The 20,110-nt window shown below is 36.1% G+C and overlaps 1 protein-coding gene across 1 annotated transcript in view; it reads left to right on the top strand.

Annotated features, from left to right (window-relative positions):
* LOC143404428 (calcium-activated chloride channel regulator 4-like) overlaps positions 1-13,788 on the top strand; it is a 36,188-nt gene extending 22,400 nt beyond the window's left edge. Inside the window, exons 10-15 of the mRNA XM_076862568.1 lie at positions 1,308-1,523; positions 2,037-2,304; positions 4,008-4,178; positions 10,423-10,665; positions 11,028-11,321; positions 13,712-13,788. Coding sequence (XP_076718683.1) covers positions 1,308-1,523; positions 2,037-2,304; positions 4,008-4,178; positions 10,423-10,665; positions 11,028-11,321; positions 13,712-13,788 — 1,269 coding nt within the window. The remainder of the gene's footprint in view (positions 1-1,307; positions 1,524-2,036; positions 2,305-4,007; positions 4,179-10,422; positions 10,666-11,027; positions 11,322-13,711) is intronic.
* The last annotated feature ends 6,322 nt before the right edge of the window (positions 13,789-20,110 follow it).

Raw genomic sequence — 20,110 nt, 5'->3', positions numbered from 1 at the left:
TGCTGTGTGAGGGGTAAAAATTTGCTCACATTCTGTAGGCTCTCTATTCCCCTCACTGATTGTTTCTTTTGCTGAGAAGAAGCTTTTTAGTTTGAGTCCATCCATTTATTTATTCTTTTTTTTAATTAATTTTTATTGTTGGTTGTTCAAAACATTACATAGTTCTTGATATATCATATTTCACACTTTGATTCAAGTGGGATATGAACTCCCATTTTTACCCCGTATACAGATTGCAGAATCACATCAGTTGCATGATCTTAAATAGTTGAACTCAGAGAAGCAAACAACTGGTAGAATGTAGGAATTGGAGAGATGTTAGACAAGGATACAACATTTCGGTTAAATAGAAATGAGTTCAAAAGATCTATCATACAAACATGATGATGATACTTAATAACATGAATGACGTCCTCAATGAGAGGACTTCAGTCCCTTCACACACACACACACACACACACACACACACAAAATGACAAGGATGTGAGGTAATGCTCATGTAAATTAGCTTGATTTAGCCCTTCCATAATGTGTACACTTTTCAAAACATCATGTTGCACATGATAAACTTATACAATTTTTGTCACTTTAAAAAATAGTAATTAAGCAAAAGAGGGCTCTCCTAGACTATGTGCTACCCACAAAGACTTGAATAGCTTCTTAAAAGTTCCTCCTTTAGATGGTCCTACATTTTACTTGGTCTTGTCTCAAGATTCCATCCTGTACACATCAGTTTCCCCTTTGTGTTTGCTGTCCAGAGCTTCACTCTCTATCCTGTATGAAAAACTATTTCAAGATTTCAGACCAGGAAAATATCCATGAGAGCGTTTTCCCAATGATTTATGGTCCTTATTGGTAAAGCTCTCACTCTCTGTCAAATGCTCAAATGACCCATAAACATCATTTCTTGGATCATCATGAAAATGGGTAAACTAAGGGTAATCAAACATGCACGCACACAAACACACACACATACACACCCCCAATAGTCCTTCGCTGTCTATAGTACCCTTTAATAGTAAAGACTAGTATGGGTCTGGGAAAAAAATAATCACTTCTTGTCCCCAACTGTAAATTCATTCTCCTGATCTATAGCTCTTTTATATCCTGTTTTTCTCTCAGATCCTCTATTTCCACACATTCTAGCTAACAACTGCTACATATCAATGAGTTTCAGAAAGATCCCAAGAGTAAGGTGGCCATATATAAGATTGTATTTAGATGAGAAATTGAGACTGATCTTTAAAAGAAAAAGAATAAAATTATTCTATTCTACAATCATTGATTTTTAAAATATATCTAAACAGCTCGAAAGTAAGGGATTAACCCTGAACAATGATCTCTGGATGAATGACACTGTAATAATCGATAGCACTGTGGGAAAGGAAACATTCTTTCTTGTCACATGGGAAAAACAGCCTCCCAGTATTTCTCTCTGGAATCCCAGTGGGAAACTGACAGAAGCTTTCACACAGGACACTGTTTCCAAAATGGCTTATCTCAGCATTCCAGGAACTGCACAGGTAAGTGATCAGTTTTTAGACTTCCTCTGAATTTTTGAAAGCTGAAAATAAATTGTTTAATGTCATAAGTGTGAGTATTGATGATCATATCATCTACAAAATTATTTTGTGATGCACTCTCCTTGTCTTTGTGACCCTAAAGACTGTAGTAGATAGCAGAAAAATGAAATAAATAACCAGGAGAAAGTCTAACAAGAACCCTCAGGAAAAACTATGGGAAGACTATGTGCAGTTAGTGTGCAGATTGCTGCTGAGGTCAATGAATAAGACCACAGGCAGACTGTCCAGTAATTACTTTTTCCAGATGAGATGTCACAAAATACAGACACCATACATGACAATAATCAGAGTACCTGCCTGAACCCCAACTCACACCATTTTAAAACCTCAAGCCATCAAAACCCTGTTTATCCTACTTCATACTTCTAAGATTTATTGTAGATTTGAATAATATTTTAAACCAGAATATGATTTAACTCTGGAAACTTACTATCTTTCCACTGGAAATTTTAGGTGGGCACTTGGACTTACAGTCTTCAGGCCAAAGCAAACACAGAAATACTAAGTATGACAGTAACCTCTCGGGCAGCAAATTCTTCTGTGCCTCCAATCACAGTGAATGCTAAAATGAACAAAGACACAAACAGCTTCCCCAGCCCCATGATCGTCTATGCACAAGTTCTCCAAGGGTATCTCCCCATTCTTGGAGCCAGAGTGACTGCAATCATTGAATCAAAGAGTGGAAAAACACAAGTTTTGGAACTTTTGGACAATGGTGCAGGTAATTCACTGATTTTATGAATAAGCCTATATTTTTAAAACTCAGGATATGGTAAGGGTCCTGTGTCAAAATGGGGCAGTCAGATAGATACCCAAGGGATGGAGAAATAGCAGAACCTGCAGGGAATTCTATCAGATAAAACCTGTAATCAATGTTGACAATAAATGTTATTTGTTGTTATTATTATTGGCCATCACCATTTAAGTAGATCTCATTCAGACAGTTGAGGACAGCATCAGCAATGCCGGGCCAGTGTTTCATAGGGGAACATCACCAAGAAAGTCTGCTCAGAGACAGTTAAGCACAAGCAGTCAGATGAGATCTAGTGGTACTACATGGGCCCCTGGTAGGAAAAGGGAGAGAAGCAAGAGTAACTGCCAACAACTGAAAAAAAAATGACAGAGTTTTGAGAGCTGAGGCTCAGGGGCAGCAGGAGCTACCTGAAGAAAGGAGGGCTCCTCACTGGGGCATCAGATACCAGGTGTTACAAGTAGGAAAGAAGGAACTGTGCTGGCTTCTGGGGAGAGATCAGTGAGCAAGGAAAGAAGCAATTTGATTCACATCTGAATTATTACAGATTTGAATCAGTACCTTCCACAATGTAATTTATTCACTTTTTTGATAATACTGTCTTCAACTAGAGTTGGCTAATTATTCTTATGTGCAACTCAATTCCTTCTTCAGGCACCACTGTCCTTTGCTTTTTCTTTCCCTTTCCACAGAACTATCTGCACTATATAAAACCTATCTGTATCTTGTTTGATTTCTTAGCATTTTATCAGATGAATATTTAGCTAATTGGGAAGTATCTAGTTTGAAATGCCTTCACTTAAGAAGACATTGGTGATTAACAATGTCTTAGTGTAGGCATTCTCAAACTTTAGCATACAGGGAATCATCTGGAGAGTTTGATTAAAATATGGAATGCCAAGGCCCTTCCCTAGGTAGTATGAGAAATTTACATGTCTCTGAAAATCCCTATACTTATAGAGATACAGATAGTGGTGGTTCAAGGACCTCACTTAGTACCCTCTGATTTAGAATTTATACCCCACAAGATATGTGTTTTGCAATATAACAGGTGACACCAATGCTAGTGTTATCAAGAAGTATACTTATGATATAGTGTTCCTGAAATCCTCCAATTTTTATTCCAATAGCAGATGGGATTTTTCTATGTCAGAACAGAAAATTAATGGATCAGCAAAGACCAGAGAAAAGAAAAAGGAAGAGTTGTTGGCTTGAGTGAGATATAGATCCTACACAGTCACTTTTTTTCCTATTGTGGAAATTTTTTTATTTAAATACAAGGATGACATATGAGTAGATAAATTAATATGACTAGATAAATTAAGGTGAAAACAAAGCAAATGGCAGAGAAATGGTAAGAGTAGTACCGTAAAATATATTTAAATTGATAAAGGACAAAAAATATGAGATATTTATGTATTTATTATACATACACAAGTATAAATGTGTGTATATGTGGTATAAAGATATAAAGGTACAAAAATAACTTGAGTCTCAATTCAACAATATTTTGATCTGACAGAGCATAATGGAAATATTCTCCAGAAGGTCAAACCCTAAATATGAACCCTGGTCTAGAGGACATGTTATAGAGGCCAAAGCTTCTTGTTTTAGAAAATGCATGAATTTCTCTTTGTATTTACAATCATTTATTTCTTCATTTCTATGATAAGGTGCTGATTCTTTCAAAGATGATGGGGTCTACTCCAGGTACTTTACATCTTATTCAGAAAATGGCAGATATAACTTAAAAGTGCGGGCTCACGGAGGAACAGACTCTGCCAGACGAAGCTTGCGGTACCCACTGAATAGAGCTGCATATATACCAGGCTGGGTGGTAGATGGTGAGTAGCTCATGGTGTCCAAATTCATGCATAGATAGAATAATATTTGGGGTTTGGTATAATTGAGGCTTCAAACATCTTATAACTCAAAATATAGCTTTTCCCACTTCTGGAATAAAGTTCTTAGCTAATTGTCTCCAAATTAATCTAGGCTTTAGAATAATGCCTGGCACCTAGTAAACACTTAAAAACTGTTAGCTAGCATTATGTCAGTTTGGGAAACCTTCATGATATCAACAAAAATATGCCAAATTTTTAGTTCAGGACATGAAAACAAATCAATGTTATGAGCCTAAGTATAAGCAGAATTTATCCTTCAGATTACATGTGCTATTAAAAATAAACATTCATTTGTAATGGTGTTTTCTGATTTGTTAGCTTTTAAACTGCCTTTATATTTTAAAAGTTAATATGCACATTATAGGAAACAGAAAAACACAAGCAAAGAACAAAGTAATGGATTCACATGTAGCTTAGTTGAACAGGTCCTTTAAGAAACTGCATGTCCATATACAACATCTCATTTTGTGTGGTTGAAATCATAGTGTGCATCAGGCTTTTCTGTGTATCATGAGTATCCACCAGTTTAAAATCCCAAAGCTACATGAGTATTTTTGATAACCAAGAATACACTATAGCAATACCTTCTGTTAGGAAAAAAATTGCAATCCTGCCTTTCCTGGAACAAAATTTTCACTGAAAGCAGAAATGACAACAGGTCTCCAGATAGATATATTGGCAAAGTTACAAATACAATAATGCATTCCTTTAATGCTCAATTTAAAATGAGACATAAAGCAACAGAATACACCAAGCATAATGTTTCTCAGAAGGTTCACTGTCAGATTTCTACTACTAAAATACTAGCAAGAAAGCATGTTCCCAGTGAATTGAAGTATTCCTACAGTACAGCCAGAAGTTGTACACACATCAGTAGCTCACATCAAAATGAAAATCAGTGTTTGCTCCCATGATAGTGGAATGCATTACTATTCTTATTATACATATACAGCACAATTTTTCATATCTCTGATTGTATATAATTTATGTTCACAATAATTCATGTTTTCATACATGAACTTTGAATAATGATGTCCATCACATTTCACCATCCTTGATAACCCCGGACCCCTCCCTTCCCCTCCCAGCCCTCTGCCCTATCTAGAGTTTATCTATTCCTCCCATGCTCCCCCTCCCTACCCCACTATGAATCAGCCTCCTTATATAAGAGAAAACATTTGGCATTTGTTCTTTTTAGGATTGGCTAACTTCACTTAGCATTATCTTATCCAGTGTCATCTATTGACCTGCAAGTGCCATGATTTTTTCTCCTTTATTGCTGAGTAATTTCCATTGTGTATATATGCCACATTTTTTTCTATCCATTCATCTATTGAAGGGCATCTAGGTTGGTTCCACAGTTTAGCTATTATGAATTGTGCTGCTATAAGCATTGATGTGGCTGTGTCCCTGTAGTATGCTGTTTTTAAATCCTTTGAGTATAGACCAAGGAGAGGGATAGCTGGGTCAAATGATGGTTCCATTCCTAGTTTTCCAAGGAATCTCCATACTGCTTTCCATATTGGCTGCACCAATTTGCAGTCCCACAAGCAATGTATGAGTGTGCCTTTTTCCCCACATCCTCGCCAACACTTATTGTTGTTTGTCTTCACAATAGCTGCCATTCTGACAAGAGTGAGCTGATATCTTAAAGTGGTTTTGATTTGTATTTCTCTAATTGTTAGAGATGATGAACATTTTCTCATATATTTTTTGATTGATTGTATACCCTCTTCTGAGAAGTGTCTGTTCATGTCCTTGGCCCATTTACTGATTGGGTTATTTGTTTCTTGGTGTTTAACTTTTAAAGTTCTTTATATACCATAGAGATTAGTGCTCTATCTGATGTGTGAGGGGTAAAAATTTGCTCCTAAGATGTAGGCTCTCTGTTCACCTCACAGATTGTTTATTTTGCTGACTAGAAACTTTTTAGTTTGAATCCATCCTATTTATTGATTCTTGGTTTTAATTCTTATGCTATAGGAATCTTATTAAGGAAGTTGGGACCAATTCACACACGATAGAGATTAGGGCCTACTTTTTCTCCTATTAGACGCAGGATCTCTGGTTGTATTCCTAGGTCCTTGATTCACTTTGAGTTGAGTTTTGAATATGGTGAGAGATAGCAGTGTAATTTCATTTTTATGCATATGGATTTCCAGTTTTCCCAGTTCAATTTGTTGAAAAGACTATCTTTTCTCCAATGCATGTTTTTTGGTGCCTTTGTCTAATATAAGTTAATTGTGATTTTTGTGGGTTAGTCTCTGTGTCCTCTATTCTGTACCATTGGTCTACCAGTCTGTTTTGGTGCCAATACCATGCTGTTTTAGTCACTATTGCTCTGTAGTAGAGTTTAAGGTCTGGTACAATGATGCCACCTGCTTCACTCTTCCTGCTAAGGATTGCTTTAGCTATTCAGGGTCTCTTATTTTTCCAGATGAATTTCATGATTGCTTCTTCTATTTCTATGAGGAATACCATTGGGATTTTGATTGGAAGTGCATTAAATTTGTATAGTGCTTTTGGAAGTATGGTCATTTTGATAATATTAATCCTGCCTATACAAGAGCAAGGTAGATCTTTCCATCTTCTAAGGTATTCTTTGATTTAGTTCCTTAGGGTTCTGTAGTTTTCATTGTATTGATCTTTCACCTCTTTTGTTAAGTTGATTCCCAAGTTTTCGGGTTTTTTTTTTTTTTTTTTTTTGCGGCTGTTGTAAATGAGGTAGTTTTCCTCATTTCCCTCTCAGAGGATTTGTCACTGATACACAGAAATGCCTTTGATTTATGGGTGTTGATTTTGTATTCTGCTATTTTGCTGAATTCATTTACTAGTTCTTGAAGTTTTCTGGTGGAGCTTTTGGGGACTTCTAGGTATAGAATTATATCATCAGCAAATAGTGCTAATTTAAGTTCTTTCCCTATACATATCCCTTTAATTTCTTTCATCTGTCTCATTGCTCTGGCCAGTGTTTCAAGAACTATGTTAAATAGAATTGGTGAAAGAGGGCATCCCTGTCTTGTTCCAGTTTTTACAAGGAGTGCCTTCATTTTTCTGCATTTAGAATGATGTTGGCCTGGGGCTTAGTGTAAATAGATAGCCTTTAGGATGTCTAGTTGTAAATTCTTTTAACTTTTGTTTATCAGGGAAGGTTTTTATTTCATTGTCAAATCTAAAGCTTAATTTTGCTGGTTACAAGATTCTTGGTTGGCATCCATTTTCTTTCAGAACTTGATCTATGTTGTTCCAGAATCTTTTAGCTTTTAGGGTCCAGGTTGGAAAATCTGCACACAACCTGATTGGTTTTCCCCTGTATGTAATCTGATTCCTTTCTCTCATGACTTTAAGTTTCTCTCTTTACTCCTATCTTAGGCATTTTCATTATAATGTGTCTTGGTGTGCATCGGTTGTGATTTTGTATATTTGGTGTCTTGTAAGTCTCTTGAATTTGATTTTCCAATTTATTTTTCATGTTTGGGAAATTTTCTGATAGTACTTCATTGACTAGATTGTTCATTCCTTTGGTTTGGAACTCTATGCCTTCCTCTATCCCAATAATTCTTAAATTTGGTCTTTTTATGCTATCCCATATTTCTTGAATGTTCTGCTCATGATTTCTTACCATTTTCATTGTGCAGTCTACATTATTTTTCAGTATTATATAGTTTGTCTTCATTGTCTGGGGTCCTGTCTTCCAAGGGGTCTAATGTGTTGGTGATGCTTTCAATTGAGCTTTTAATTTGGTTTATAGTTTCTTTCATTTCAAGGATTTCTGTTTGGTTTTTCTTTAGAACATCTATCTCCCTATTGAAGTAAACTTTTGCTTCCTGAATTTTTTTATGTAACTCTTTGTCAAAATGATCTTTTGCTTCTCATACTTGCTATCTTATATCATCCTTTAATTCACAGAACATTTTAATTATGTGCAGCCTGAACTCCTATGCTATAATTTCATCTGTTGTTCTGGCCATGGATTTTAATAATGTGGTATCTTGATTTGTTTGGGGCACTTTTTTCCCTTGTCTTTCCATGTTGCTTGGGTATCTTCCTTTCCAGCTCTGTGGATCTGAGGCATTCCCATGTTTACCCTATAAGCATGTAGTGCCCCTGTAGGGTTCCAATACCTCACCTTTGAGGGGAAGGACAATGTTAGCAGATCCCAATATAAACAAAATACCACCTGGTTATCTGATGTTCTAAACTGGTAGTTGCCACAAATAAAGATGGTTATGGAGGTCCAGCAAAATGGTTTCAATTTATAGTACATATATAAAGCACAAATTTTTATGTCTCTTGTTGTATACAATGTAGAGTCACACCATTCGTGTCTTCATACGGGTACTTAGGATAATGATGTCCATCTCATTCCACCATCTTTCCTACCCGCAAAACTCCCTCTCCCTCCCCTTTGCCCTATCTAGAGTTCCTCCATACTTCCCATGCTCCCCCATCCATCCCCATTATGGATCAGCATCTACATATCAGAGAAAATATTTAGATCTCTGCTTACTTCACTTAACATAATATTCTCCAATTCCATCATTTACCTGCAAATGCCATGATTTTATTCTCTTTTAATGTGGAGTAATATTCCATTGTGTATATATACCACATTTTCTTTATCCATTCATCTACTGAAGGGCATATAGATTGGTTCCACAATTTAGCTATTGTCAATTGTGCTGCTTTAAACATTGATGTGGCTGCTTCACTGTAGTATGCTGTTTGGGGGTTCAGACCAAGGAGTGGGATTGCTGTGTCAAATGGTGGTTCCATTCTAAGTTTTCCAAGGAATCTCCATACTGCTTTTCATATTGGCTACACCAATTTTCAGTCCCACTGGCAATGTGTGAGTGTGCCTTTTTCCCCACATCCTTGACAACATATATTGTTGTTTGTATTCTTAATAGCTGCCATTCTGACTGGAGTGAGATGAAATCTTAGGGTAGTTTTGATTTTCATTTCTCTAATTGCTAGAGATGTTGAACATTTTTTCATATATTTGTTGATTGATTCTATATCATCTTCTGAAAAGTGTCTGTTCAGTTCTTTGGACCATTTACTGTTTGGGGTTTTTGTTTTGTTTTGTTTTGGTGTTAATATTTTTGAGTTCTTTATATATCCTAGAGATTATATAATCTATCTGATCTATCTGATGTGTGTGTGGTAAAAATTTGCTCCCCAAATGTAGGCTGTCTATTCACCTCACTGATTGTTTCTTTTGCTAAAAAGAAGCTTTTAAGTTTGAATCCATCCCACTTATTGATCCTTGATTTTATTTTTTGCACTACAGGAGTCTTACTAAGGAAGTTGGGACCAAATCCAATATGATGGAGATTTGGGCTTACTTTTTCTTCTGTTAGGCACAGGGTCTCTGGTTTTATTCCTAGGTCCTTGATTCACTTTGAGTTGAGTTTTGTGCATGGTGAGAGATTGGGCTTAATTTCATTTGGCTGCATAAGGATTTCCAGTTTTCCTAGCACCATTTGTTGAAGAGGCTATCTTTTCTCCAATGTATGTTTTTGGCACCTTTGTCTAATATGAGATAATTGTATTTATGTAGGTTTCTCTGTGTCCTCTATTCTCTACCATTGGTCTACAAGTCTATTTCGGTAAAAACAATCCTTCCTATGAATTTTAACACAACGTGTATTCAGAGTGTTATTTAACTAACTGTCCTTTTGTCATTAATGTTTTCATTAAATCAAAAGAAAAAATGTGTACAACAAGGTGATGATAACCATGAAGAATGAATTCTTTGCTAACTTTGCTCTGCATAGTTACTTCTATTGTGACTTTTAGGGGCTTTTTCTTAGCAATTAGAATACCATCATAAATATTATTCCTTAGCACTTGCAGCGTGGAGTGGTTGGAAGGAAACTGGCTTTTCCCCAGGTATATTCCAGCCTGAAGATAATTTGAGAAATAAAGCAACACTTTTTTAAAGGCATATATTGAATTATTGAATTATTATATAGCTTTATTCTTGTTTAGTGTAGTCCTCATTTTAGAACAATTTTTTTATCCTAAAGGATACTAAAACGTGAATTATCCCAGCAATTGGTGCTTATGATTGTCAGAAGACTTAGTAAAAATTTGACCATACATATGAAGTGGGGAAAAACCAGTGGGATGAAGAAGGTGATTTGTTTGCTAACTTTGAACTAGTGAATTTTTAATGCAGAGGTAATTGAAGTGAACCCACCAAGACCCGAAACTACTGAGGATACTCAGACAATATTGGAGAATTTCAGCAGAACAGCATCTGGAGGTGCATTTGTGGTATCAAATGTTCCAGGCACTACAAATTCTCCCTTGCCTGACCTGTTCCCTCCAAGTCAAATCACAGACCTTGATGCCACACCTGAGGGGGATCAGATCAACCTAACATGGACAGCACCAGGAGATAATTTTGATGTCGGAACAGGTAAGCATAAAGTATCATGTGCTTTCAACTTAAGTTAAAGGTGCCCATTGCAAAAGCAAGGGTGTATGGGCAGGTTAGGGAAGAACAGTTTTTGACTGACAGCTCACTGAACTTTTAATTTTATAATCTGATAGTTTTTAATCAATCAAACAGGAGATATTTTAACATGGTTTTACTTCTCATGCAAAGATAGTAGCATTTGGCAGAGCTTAAAAGTCAGAATTCAGGTTTCTTTAAAAAGCAATAACTTTTTTGTGAGTATATACTATGCATAAGTAAACAACATTTTTGAGAGTAAATGGAAAGGAATTTATATGGTATCTATGCTACAGTTACTAAACTGCCTGTAACTCTTTTCTTAGTCCGAGAGTATATCATAAGAATAAGTGGAAGTATCATTGATCTAAGAGACAATTTTGATGATGCACTTCAAGTGAACACTACCGACCTATCACCAAAAGAGGCGAACACTAAGGAAACCTTTGCATTTAAACCAGGAAACATCTCAGAAGAAAACATAACCCACATATTCATTGCCATTCAAAGTGTAGACAAAAGCAATTTGACATCAAAAGTATCCAATATTGCACAAGTGGCTTTGTTTATCCCTCAAGTAGATCCTGTTCCTGATGAAGGCCAACCAAATCCTAATCCTGGTGAAAGTCATCCTAATTATAATTCTGGAGTAAATATTTCTACAGTGGTGCTATCAGTGGTGGGGTGTGTTGTGGTTGTTAGTATTATTTTAAGTACCACTATTTGTATCTTAAAGAAGAGAAACTCTTCAAGAAGACCTACAACAGAGTTTTAAAAAAACAAAAACATATAAGTAAAGGATATTTCTGAAATTCTAAATTCAGGCTGTATGAATTTATACTTATAAAAGATAAGTTTAAGTGGTCTAAAAAGAATACTATGATTAAATATAAACATGCATGAATTTGTGAAAAACTGCCAATACTAAAGTTAATAGTTTTATTTACTCATTTGATTTTTCATATGTAGTGATAAATAAAGACCTTTTTCTTATTGATGCCCCAGCTGTGTATTATTTTTCTGATGCAAAATGTTCAGAAATAATATTTTCAAATTTCATGACAAAGTTTAAATTGTCAACTTAAGTAGTTTTTTAAAAATTACAAAAAATCAAATAAATGATATTTGTGGAAATTCACTGGTTTTGGTGCCATTCGTATAAATTGATGGCATTATACCTAAAAGCTCCACTATAGCACTGAAATATCAATAATCATATTTGTTGCAATTCTTGAATTATGGAAGGTAGCAGTTAAAAAAATCAGATACAACCTGTCAAACAATAGTTTTTTTCTGATTTCAGTTCAATATAAACATAGGCGTCTTTTTCCTTAAAAAGCCATACCTACCCATGTGCTGTTTCTTTCATCATAGGAATTATTGAAGCTACTGTGTATTCACTGTTTTCAGAGAAAAAACCTAAAATATGTAAAAAACAATTTCATTCATAACTCAGAGTCACAAGGTCCCAAAAACAACTGTAGGGGAAGAAACCTTTACTAAGGGTTCATGGTTTCAGAGGTCTCAGTCTATGACAGCAGGCTCCATTCTCTGGGCCTCAAAATGAGGCAGAACATCATGGTGGAGTGTGCGGCAGAGGGAAGTGACTCACGTGGGTCAGGAAGTAGAGAGAGAGGTCTCCACTTGCCAGATACAAATATATACCCCAAAGCCATACCCCCCAATTCCCACCACCTCCAGCTTCACCCTACCATTTCAGTTTCCACTCAGATAATCCTATCGGGGGATTAATTCACTAATTTGTTAAGACTCTCACAACCCAATTATTTCTCCTCTGAACCTTCTTGCATTCTCTCACTTGTGAATGTTTTGGGGACCTCACATCCAAACCATAACAAGAATTGTGTTGTTGAGGAAGAACAAATATTGTAGTCTTACTCCTTCTTGCAGGTTAGCACCTGTTCAACTACTGCTAATAGGTAGAGAGATATAGGTCAATGTGGAGAACATAGAAAAGGCCTGTTACACTTTGGAATTTTACAAAGAGGGGAATGAAGGCCTGAGATTCTGGGTTAGCAATAGTGATACTACTGTATCAGACTTTCTCAGTATCCTTCCCACCCAGCCATCCCATACCTCTGAAGGCAAAGCTTATTGGCATGGTTATTTCCCTTTGTGATGCTACAGTACAGTAACTAGGCACAGGCAGATCCCTATATTGGGCTATTCTCACCAAGTTCTAGCTCTGAATTAGTTCTATTGCCAGATCTCTATAAGTAACTAGTTGTTAATTAGTTAGAATTAGATAACCAAATGATTGTTATTCTTATAGTCAGGACAGGTAAATAACTTATGTTTCCCAGTACGAAATGGAAACAAGAGGCTCTGTTTAAAAATTATTGAGAATTTCAAAACAACAGCAAAATTTCAAGCAATGACAAAAACAATGAAACCAAGTTCAAAGCCCTGCTGAGCACAAAGCTCTGAACAACTGCACGGACCCCATATCCACAAAGCCAGCCCTACCTCTGCTGCAGGAAAAACTAGCAACAGCACCAGTTGTGTAGGGACTCTGTAGGGTCCATTAAAACCACAAAGTACCCTCCATGGTCTCATAGTAGGTCTCGTTAATCAAGAAAAAGTATCAGATTTGGGTAGAGACACGTAGACCCATCACCTCTGATTAGGAATCTAGAAACAGAAAGTAAATCTAAGTTTCCAAGTAACCAAGAGAGTCAGCCCTATGTGGGAAGGAACAGCTTCTGTACCAACCTCAGAGAATCAGCTCTCTGAAGGGTTCCTGAACAGAAAAAACCTGTCGCAGCAGCCATCCAAGTGGATGATGCCCTGGGGTTAGCCAGTCACAGTGTCACAAGTTAAATACCTGCCCTCAGAGATTTACACAAGCCTCTAGATGTTTTTCCATTTGTAATCACTAGACTTGAAGAATAACCAGCAAACAAACCTTCCATTTAATCCCAGTCAACCAACATAATCATGGAGAAAATATAATTATTGTTTTAAGCTACTAAATTTTGTTATAATTTAGCCCATAGCACTAGATTAGCAAAACAGCCAATTCCTGTTATTAGTCCAGATTCCATTAGGGAAACAGAACGAATCTGAATACTACAGAGCAAAGAACTTATCACCAGTTCTTCCCCAGAATCACAGTTTCTGCCAGATGCAGTTTCGATACATCCAAGTTGCCTGAGCTAAGCCCATAAAATCACTGAAATATGCGATCATGCCACATGGTGGAATCACAAGGAATTTCCTCATGTGGTAGTGAGTGGTCCTTGTCCTCAGCCTAGTAATTTTAATAGGCAGAAAGCTGAAAGCTATGAGCTCTTGTGACATGGTGACACTCACTTCACACTGGTGGCTCTGATTACAGACTTCTGGCCCAATCCTCTATTGTACTGCAGAGTCATGTGTCATTGTCTATGTATTCACTTTAATCTCAATCTTGTAAATCTTCTATAATGCTTGTTTGTTGGTTCAGTAAGGAGCCTAAGGAAAAACAATTTCAGATGAATTGAAGTTGCCATTTTCATATACTAATAGATGTATTTGGAGATTGAATAGGGAGGAAGAGCTGTCCCTTGACTTATCCCCACACCCAACAACAACAACAAAAGGGTAGGAAGGACTTCTGAAGACAACTGAGATTTTCCAAGACTGTGGGGTCATAGGCAGAACAGGAAGCAAGCACAAAAGAGCAAGTGACTGTTGCGATTAATGCTGAGAAATGGACAGTGAATTTAGCAACACAAAGTGATTAGTGAACTTAATAAATGCAATTCTCACAAAGAAATAATTAAGAGAGTAAACAGAATCTTGACTGTGAAGTACAGTATAGAGAAGTGGAAATTAGAAGAATTAGTATGTTTGAAGCCAAGAGAGGCTTTATTTGTAGAGTAATTGTTAAATTCTATTATAAGTATTATAGAACTATTTTATATTTTAAACCTTGTACATATGAAACTGAAAAAAGTTTTTAAAAATTTAAAAGAACACTTTGGATTCAGACTTACAGTATTGTAATCTGCAAACTGGGACAATTGAGCCTACCTCCAAATATTTTGTGGATTCCATTAAGTAATGGCAGATTTTGGGTCCTGTTCCTATATGTACCTAGTGCTGAATTCATGGCAGCTCTCATATTTAGAACTTGCTAACTCTGAAGCTCAGGGATCTTAGCATTGAGGACTATCTGCCCATCTTAGCCCAACTGACCTATTGAATCCTGCTATTTACCAGACATTCAGCACTAAGTGCTGAAGTAGAGAGGCGAATGAAAATAGAGCCTCAGAATGGAAGGAAAAAATTAAAAGCCATTTTTAAAAAATTAAAAGACTAATATTAAAATATGCCAGAAGCCTAAACCTTCCCAGAGCAAAGTAATAATAATAAAAATGATGATTCTAAACATTCTCCACTAACAGTCAGTTGTTCCTTCTTAATTAATGAGTGTTTCATCCTTCCAAGTATTTAGACAAAAGTCTAGATTTACTTTCCTTCCAAATTCCCCAATCCCACACTCATCTATACCATCAGAACTATTGTCCATGATACCCTCAGACTATGTTCAGAATTGCACACATTAACTATCTCTTCCACAATATCTCTGTCCTTGTCACCATCACTGCTCACCTGCCACAGCTTCCTACTTGGGTCCTTCTATACCTCTGTGATACAACACAATTTACACAGTATGGGTGACAAGAGCCAATCCTCCACCATTTCCACCACACCATAGTCAGAGCTATCTGAGAACATTTAGGAGAATGCACAACTCCTCTGCTCAAACTTTCTTGTGGATTCACATCTCAGAATAGCTACCAAAGTCTTTCCAGTGGTCTGGGCTGTTTTGCCTCCAGTTTCAGCTAGTCACACCCTTCCTCCTATTCATCCACAGTTTTTCCTTGGTCATTACAAGCATGCTGACACCTCCATGTGGAGCACAATTTACAGATTGTTAGTGGGTTCTTCCCTCACTCATCTTGGTTTCTAAGATTTAAAGTGGGCAAGGGATCTGATTAGGCATTTCTCAAAGAAAAACAATGGGATGGTGGAAGATGGAAGAGTAGACAGTAGCAACAGTTCTTGTGGCTCCAAGGACAGGGGATTCAAACATCCACAACACTGCTTCTCTGGGTAGTAAGTGAAAGAGATTTCACTAAAACTCAATAGCCGACAGCCAGAGTGCCTTAGAGACATAAATTTGGGGATCATTAAACAAGGAAAAAGTGACAAAAGTAGGAATGAAAAGATTTAGAGTTAATTTAGGGCATTTTGAAATTTAGACACTATTGGACATCCAAGTAGAATATGCAGGAAACTGAATTTATGGTTAAAATTTGTATGTAGGTAAAAATTTGAAAGTCCTCAATGTAAAGGATGCAAGTCCACTAGCTGAGTACAAATGAAGAGAAAGACCAGGATCTTAAATGAAAGACTCTAATTTTCTAAACTTACTCTCAACCATAAAATACAAGATAATACAGAGATTGGGCTTAGAGTAATGTGAGTTGTTTCTCTGTACCTGACTTCTACATGTACTCATTTCTTTTATTCAATTTCCTGATGATATAAAAGATGATATATGTACTGATGCTCACTTTTGAACTCTTCTTTGGTGATTCCAAGACTACTATTTATTGTTCATTCCCTATAAATTTTCTTGCAGCATACAGGTGTTTGTTTATCGGTACCTTATGGATTCTAGAAAAGATAAATATTCCTTTAACTTGAAAATATGGGTTCAAAGAGCAGATAGCACAACCAAATTTTAATGATCAGTTCTTAGTATACAAAGCTAAGCATTCAATTTTAAACATTTCTGAACTAAGAAGTTAGTATTTGCTAAAATTCTTTGATAAGGTAAAAAGTTTCTTAATATGGTCCTCTTTTGCAAACTAAAAGGTAAATTAAATTCCGTGTAGACATGTCTAAATTTCACATTGGTTCTTGACATTTTCTTAGCTCTTTACAAATTTCTTACTTTTATATTATCAGATAACTTAGTAAAATACTATCATCCACATTACATAGGAAAACAAAACTGGGGTTCTGAAAAGATAGATGATCTTTCTAAGGTTACACTAAATACAATCAGAACTGAGATCTTTCTCATGAGCTTTGAAGACTGATGGACTTTGTTTTGAGTTCTGACTTGAATAGATGACAAAAACCCAAACCAAAATATTCTTTCCTAAAAACTTATGAACCAAAGTGGTTTTAAACCTATTCTTAGAAATACCTGAGATGTTCAATTTTCAAGTTTCCTTTTTCTATGTTTTAATATTTATTCTTGGTTTGAGAGTAATTACTTCTGAAAACACTGAAACTGTCATCTTCTTCATCCAACTAGGTTATTATAGGAACTCTGAGAAAGAATTTAGAAGAAATATTTTGGATATCCTGCTTCCAAATCTTAGGGAACAATTATTAGCTATTCCAAGATATCCCAGGAGGTTGTAGTCATCTAAGGGTCTCTGGCACCCCTCCTCACCGCCATCCAAGACAGCCCACTTGAACAATTGAGACTCCAACATAAATGCAATCCCTTGGAGCTGTACAATGCCTTACCCACACAACCACACAGGGCAACCCTGTTCAATACACAACTCCATTTGAACCATCAAATACACTTCCTTCTTGTGACTATTTCTCTGTAAAATGTCCTCCAAAAAACATTCTAAAACTTTCTAGAATAGTTTGTTTTAAACACTGCAACCATTTCTTTGTAAAACTTCCTGATGCAACTTAAAACCAGTGCTACAGCGTTGGATAAAATAAAGAACACCTGCTTCAGATTAAAGTGTCCTATCCTGTACCATAAAAATGCTTTAATAGGCTCTTATATCTCTATGGACTATACCACCAATATGCCTCATGTTGGTAGTTTTTAGAGTTTAAGCAATTCATTATACATTTGTTGTCATGCTTATTTAGACAAAAAATTACTGTTATTTACTGACATTTAAATTTTTATTACATCTTATTGATCCTTCTTAGAGTTATTTTGTTGCTTGCTGGAGAATTTCCTCCAAGAGTGCTTTTTTGGAGTGGTGCAGGGACTGGGGATTCGACCCAGAGCCTCAGGCATACTGAGCACACACTCTACCACCTGGCTGCAATCCAGGTCCCAAAGTACATTTAGCATGTGTGTTTGGTCATATGAGGCCTAAAATATGTGACTTATTTTTATTTTACCCTAATATTTAAGTGATAATTAAAGATGCTAGATTTCACTGTTTCTTCTTTCAACACTTCAAAAGTATTATTCCATTGCCTCTTGCAGCAAGGGTTGCTGCTGAGAAGTCCAGGCTGGACATAAAATTGATCATCATCAGCTTACAGAGATAATGGAAGCATGATCCAGAGTGAGATAAGCAACTGGAATAGAGAGGGAGGCAAGAAGGGAGCCAAGAATCAACTCTTGAGAAGACCTGACCTTTAAGGAGGTGGTCAAGAGGAGGCATTGTGAACTAGACTGAAAAAATACAGTCATAGATTTATAAATATAATAGAGAACATGTCGCAAAAACCAAGAGAGGAGAGATTTTCAAAAATATAAGAAATTATCAACAATATCAGGTGTTACAAGGAGGTCAAGTAAGATAAGTACACTAAATTATTCATTGTTTGAAACAATATATCCAGGTCATTGGGTTTTTCCTCTAAAGATGAGAAAAAAATCTGTATTATTTTCAAATGCTGATAAGAGGAGTAGGAAGCCAGGAGAGAAGAAGCTACAAAAAATTAAATTAAAATTTAAAAAAGAGAGAACAGTGCATCTTCTAAATACTAGAAGACAATGTTGGAGAACACAAATAGAGAGAGATTAACTGTTAAAAATGTAATATGTGGTGTTCCTGAGGCTTGAGAATAGGAATAGTCCAAATAAAGACACATTTGTAGATGCGAAGGCAAGCATTTGATGAAATTCACATCTAAGCGTTTCTATTTTCCTTGTGAAACATCAAGAATCAATTTTGCTGATAGGTAAGGAATGAGGTGAGTTGATAGCATGAGTAGCACTGTAACTTTAATAATACCAGTAAACAGGATCAGTAGCAATGGGCATCCCTTCAGATTAGACCAACGTATGGAAACGTTTGCCTAGAACATAAATGAATTTCATGTATTCCCAGGAACTACAAACCAGACTAGACTAAGAGAAGAAATGGTGCTTCAATTACCCTTGGAAGTTATTTAACAGAAATGTAATGCTTCAAATGCAGGTTTAACAACCAATTACGTTTTCCTTTTAATGTTATGAGAAAAGATATTAGATAAGGCACTGTTTTTTTTTTTTTCTCAGAAAAGTTCAGGTTTCAACTCTGATTTTCATAATTCTAAGCCCTATAATTAAGGCAAAGAGCAGCTAATAAAGTTTAAAAAGTTAAAGAATGATGAGGAAGAAAAATGTTAGTCCTTCTATTTTCTATGCTACTGCAAAAAAGTACCAAAAACTTCATAGAAAAAATTTATAGTCTCAGTTCTGGAGACTAGCATCCAAGATTAAGGTGTCTGCAGGATGGTGCCTTCTGGGTGCCATGAAGGAGAATCTGTTCTACACCCATCTAGTGGTTCTCTGGAAATATTTGCCACTGGTTAACTTGTAGACACATCACCCAATCTCTCATTTTTATATGCTTCTGGTGTTCCCCCCATTTGGGGATTTATGTCTAACTCCCCTCTTTGTATAAGGACACCAGTCACATTGGAATGGAGAGCCACCCTAGGCCAGTAAGATTTCATCTTAACTTGTTACATTTGCAATGGCCCTTTTCCAAGTAAGGCAATATTCTGAGTTACTAAGAGTTGGACTACAGCCTGTGAATTTGGGGAAAACATGATCCAACCCAGACAGTACATTTTAAAACTTCCAAAGAGGTTTCCAAAGACCTTTTTCAAACAGTCCCTTTCGAAATTTTTCAGATTGTGAAAAGTCACCTATGGGATTTCAAACTTTCAATCTATGATTATTATCTTTGTTTTTGTTTCTATTTTTCCTCTGCTAATAGGAAGAAGGCAAAGGTAGAAAGGAGGAAGCTAAGTATATGAACAACCTAGAAGAAGGGTGCTGGCAGCCTAAAAGAAATAGGTGTGAGTAGAATTACAGTCTATCCAAGAAGTCTAACTGCAATTTAAGAATCAAAAAAATTTTTTTCTTTGGGGGTCAAAATGATCAGTTAACCAATAATTGATAAGAATTAGTGAATGTGATCCTGATAAAATTAATAGAATTTAAGAACTGAAAAATAATTTAAGGATAATCTACTCTAATAACCTCTTTTGCCAAAAAGTACCATCACAAGCACACACACATTTATTTACATGCTTATTTATTTGGTAAGTTGATATGTGTGTAAGTGTATAAGTGTATACGTGGATAGATAGAGAGATTATAGATAGACAAATAGATAAACAGGTC

This window comes from Callospermophilus lateralis, chromosome 7 (assembly GCF_048772815.1).
Source record: "Callospermophilus lateralis isolate mCalLat2 chromosome 7, mCalLat2.hap1, whole genome shotgun sequence".
Taxonomy (NCBI): Eukaryota; Metazoa; Chordata; class Mammalia; order Rodentia; family Sciuridae; genus Callospermophilus; species Callospermophilus lateralis.
This window is presented reverse-complemented; position numbering and strand designations above follow the sequence as displayed.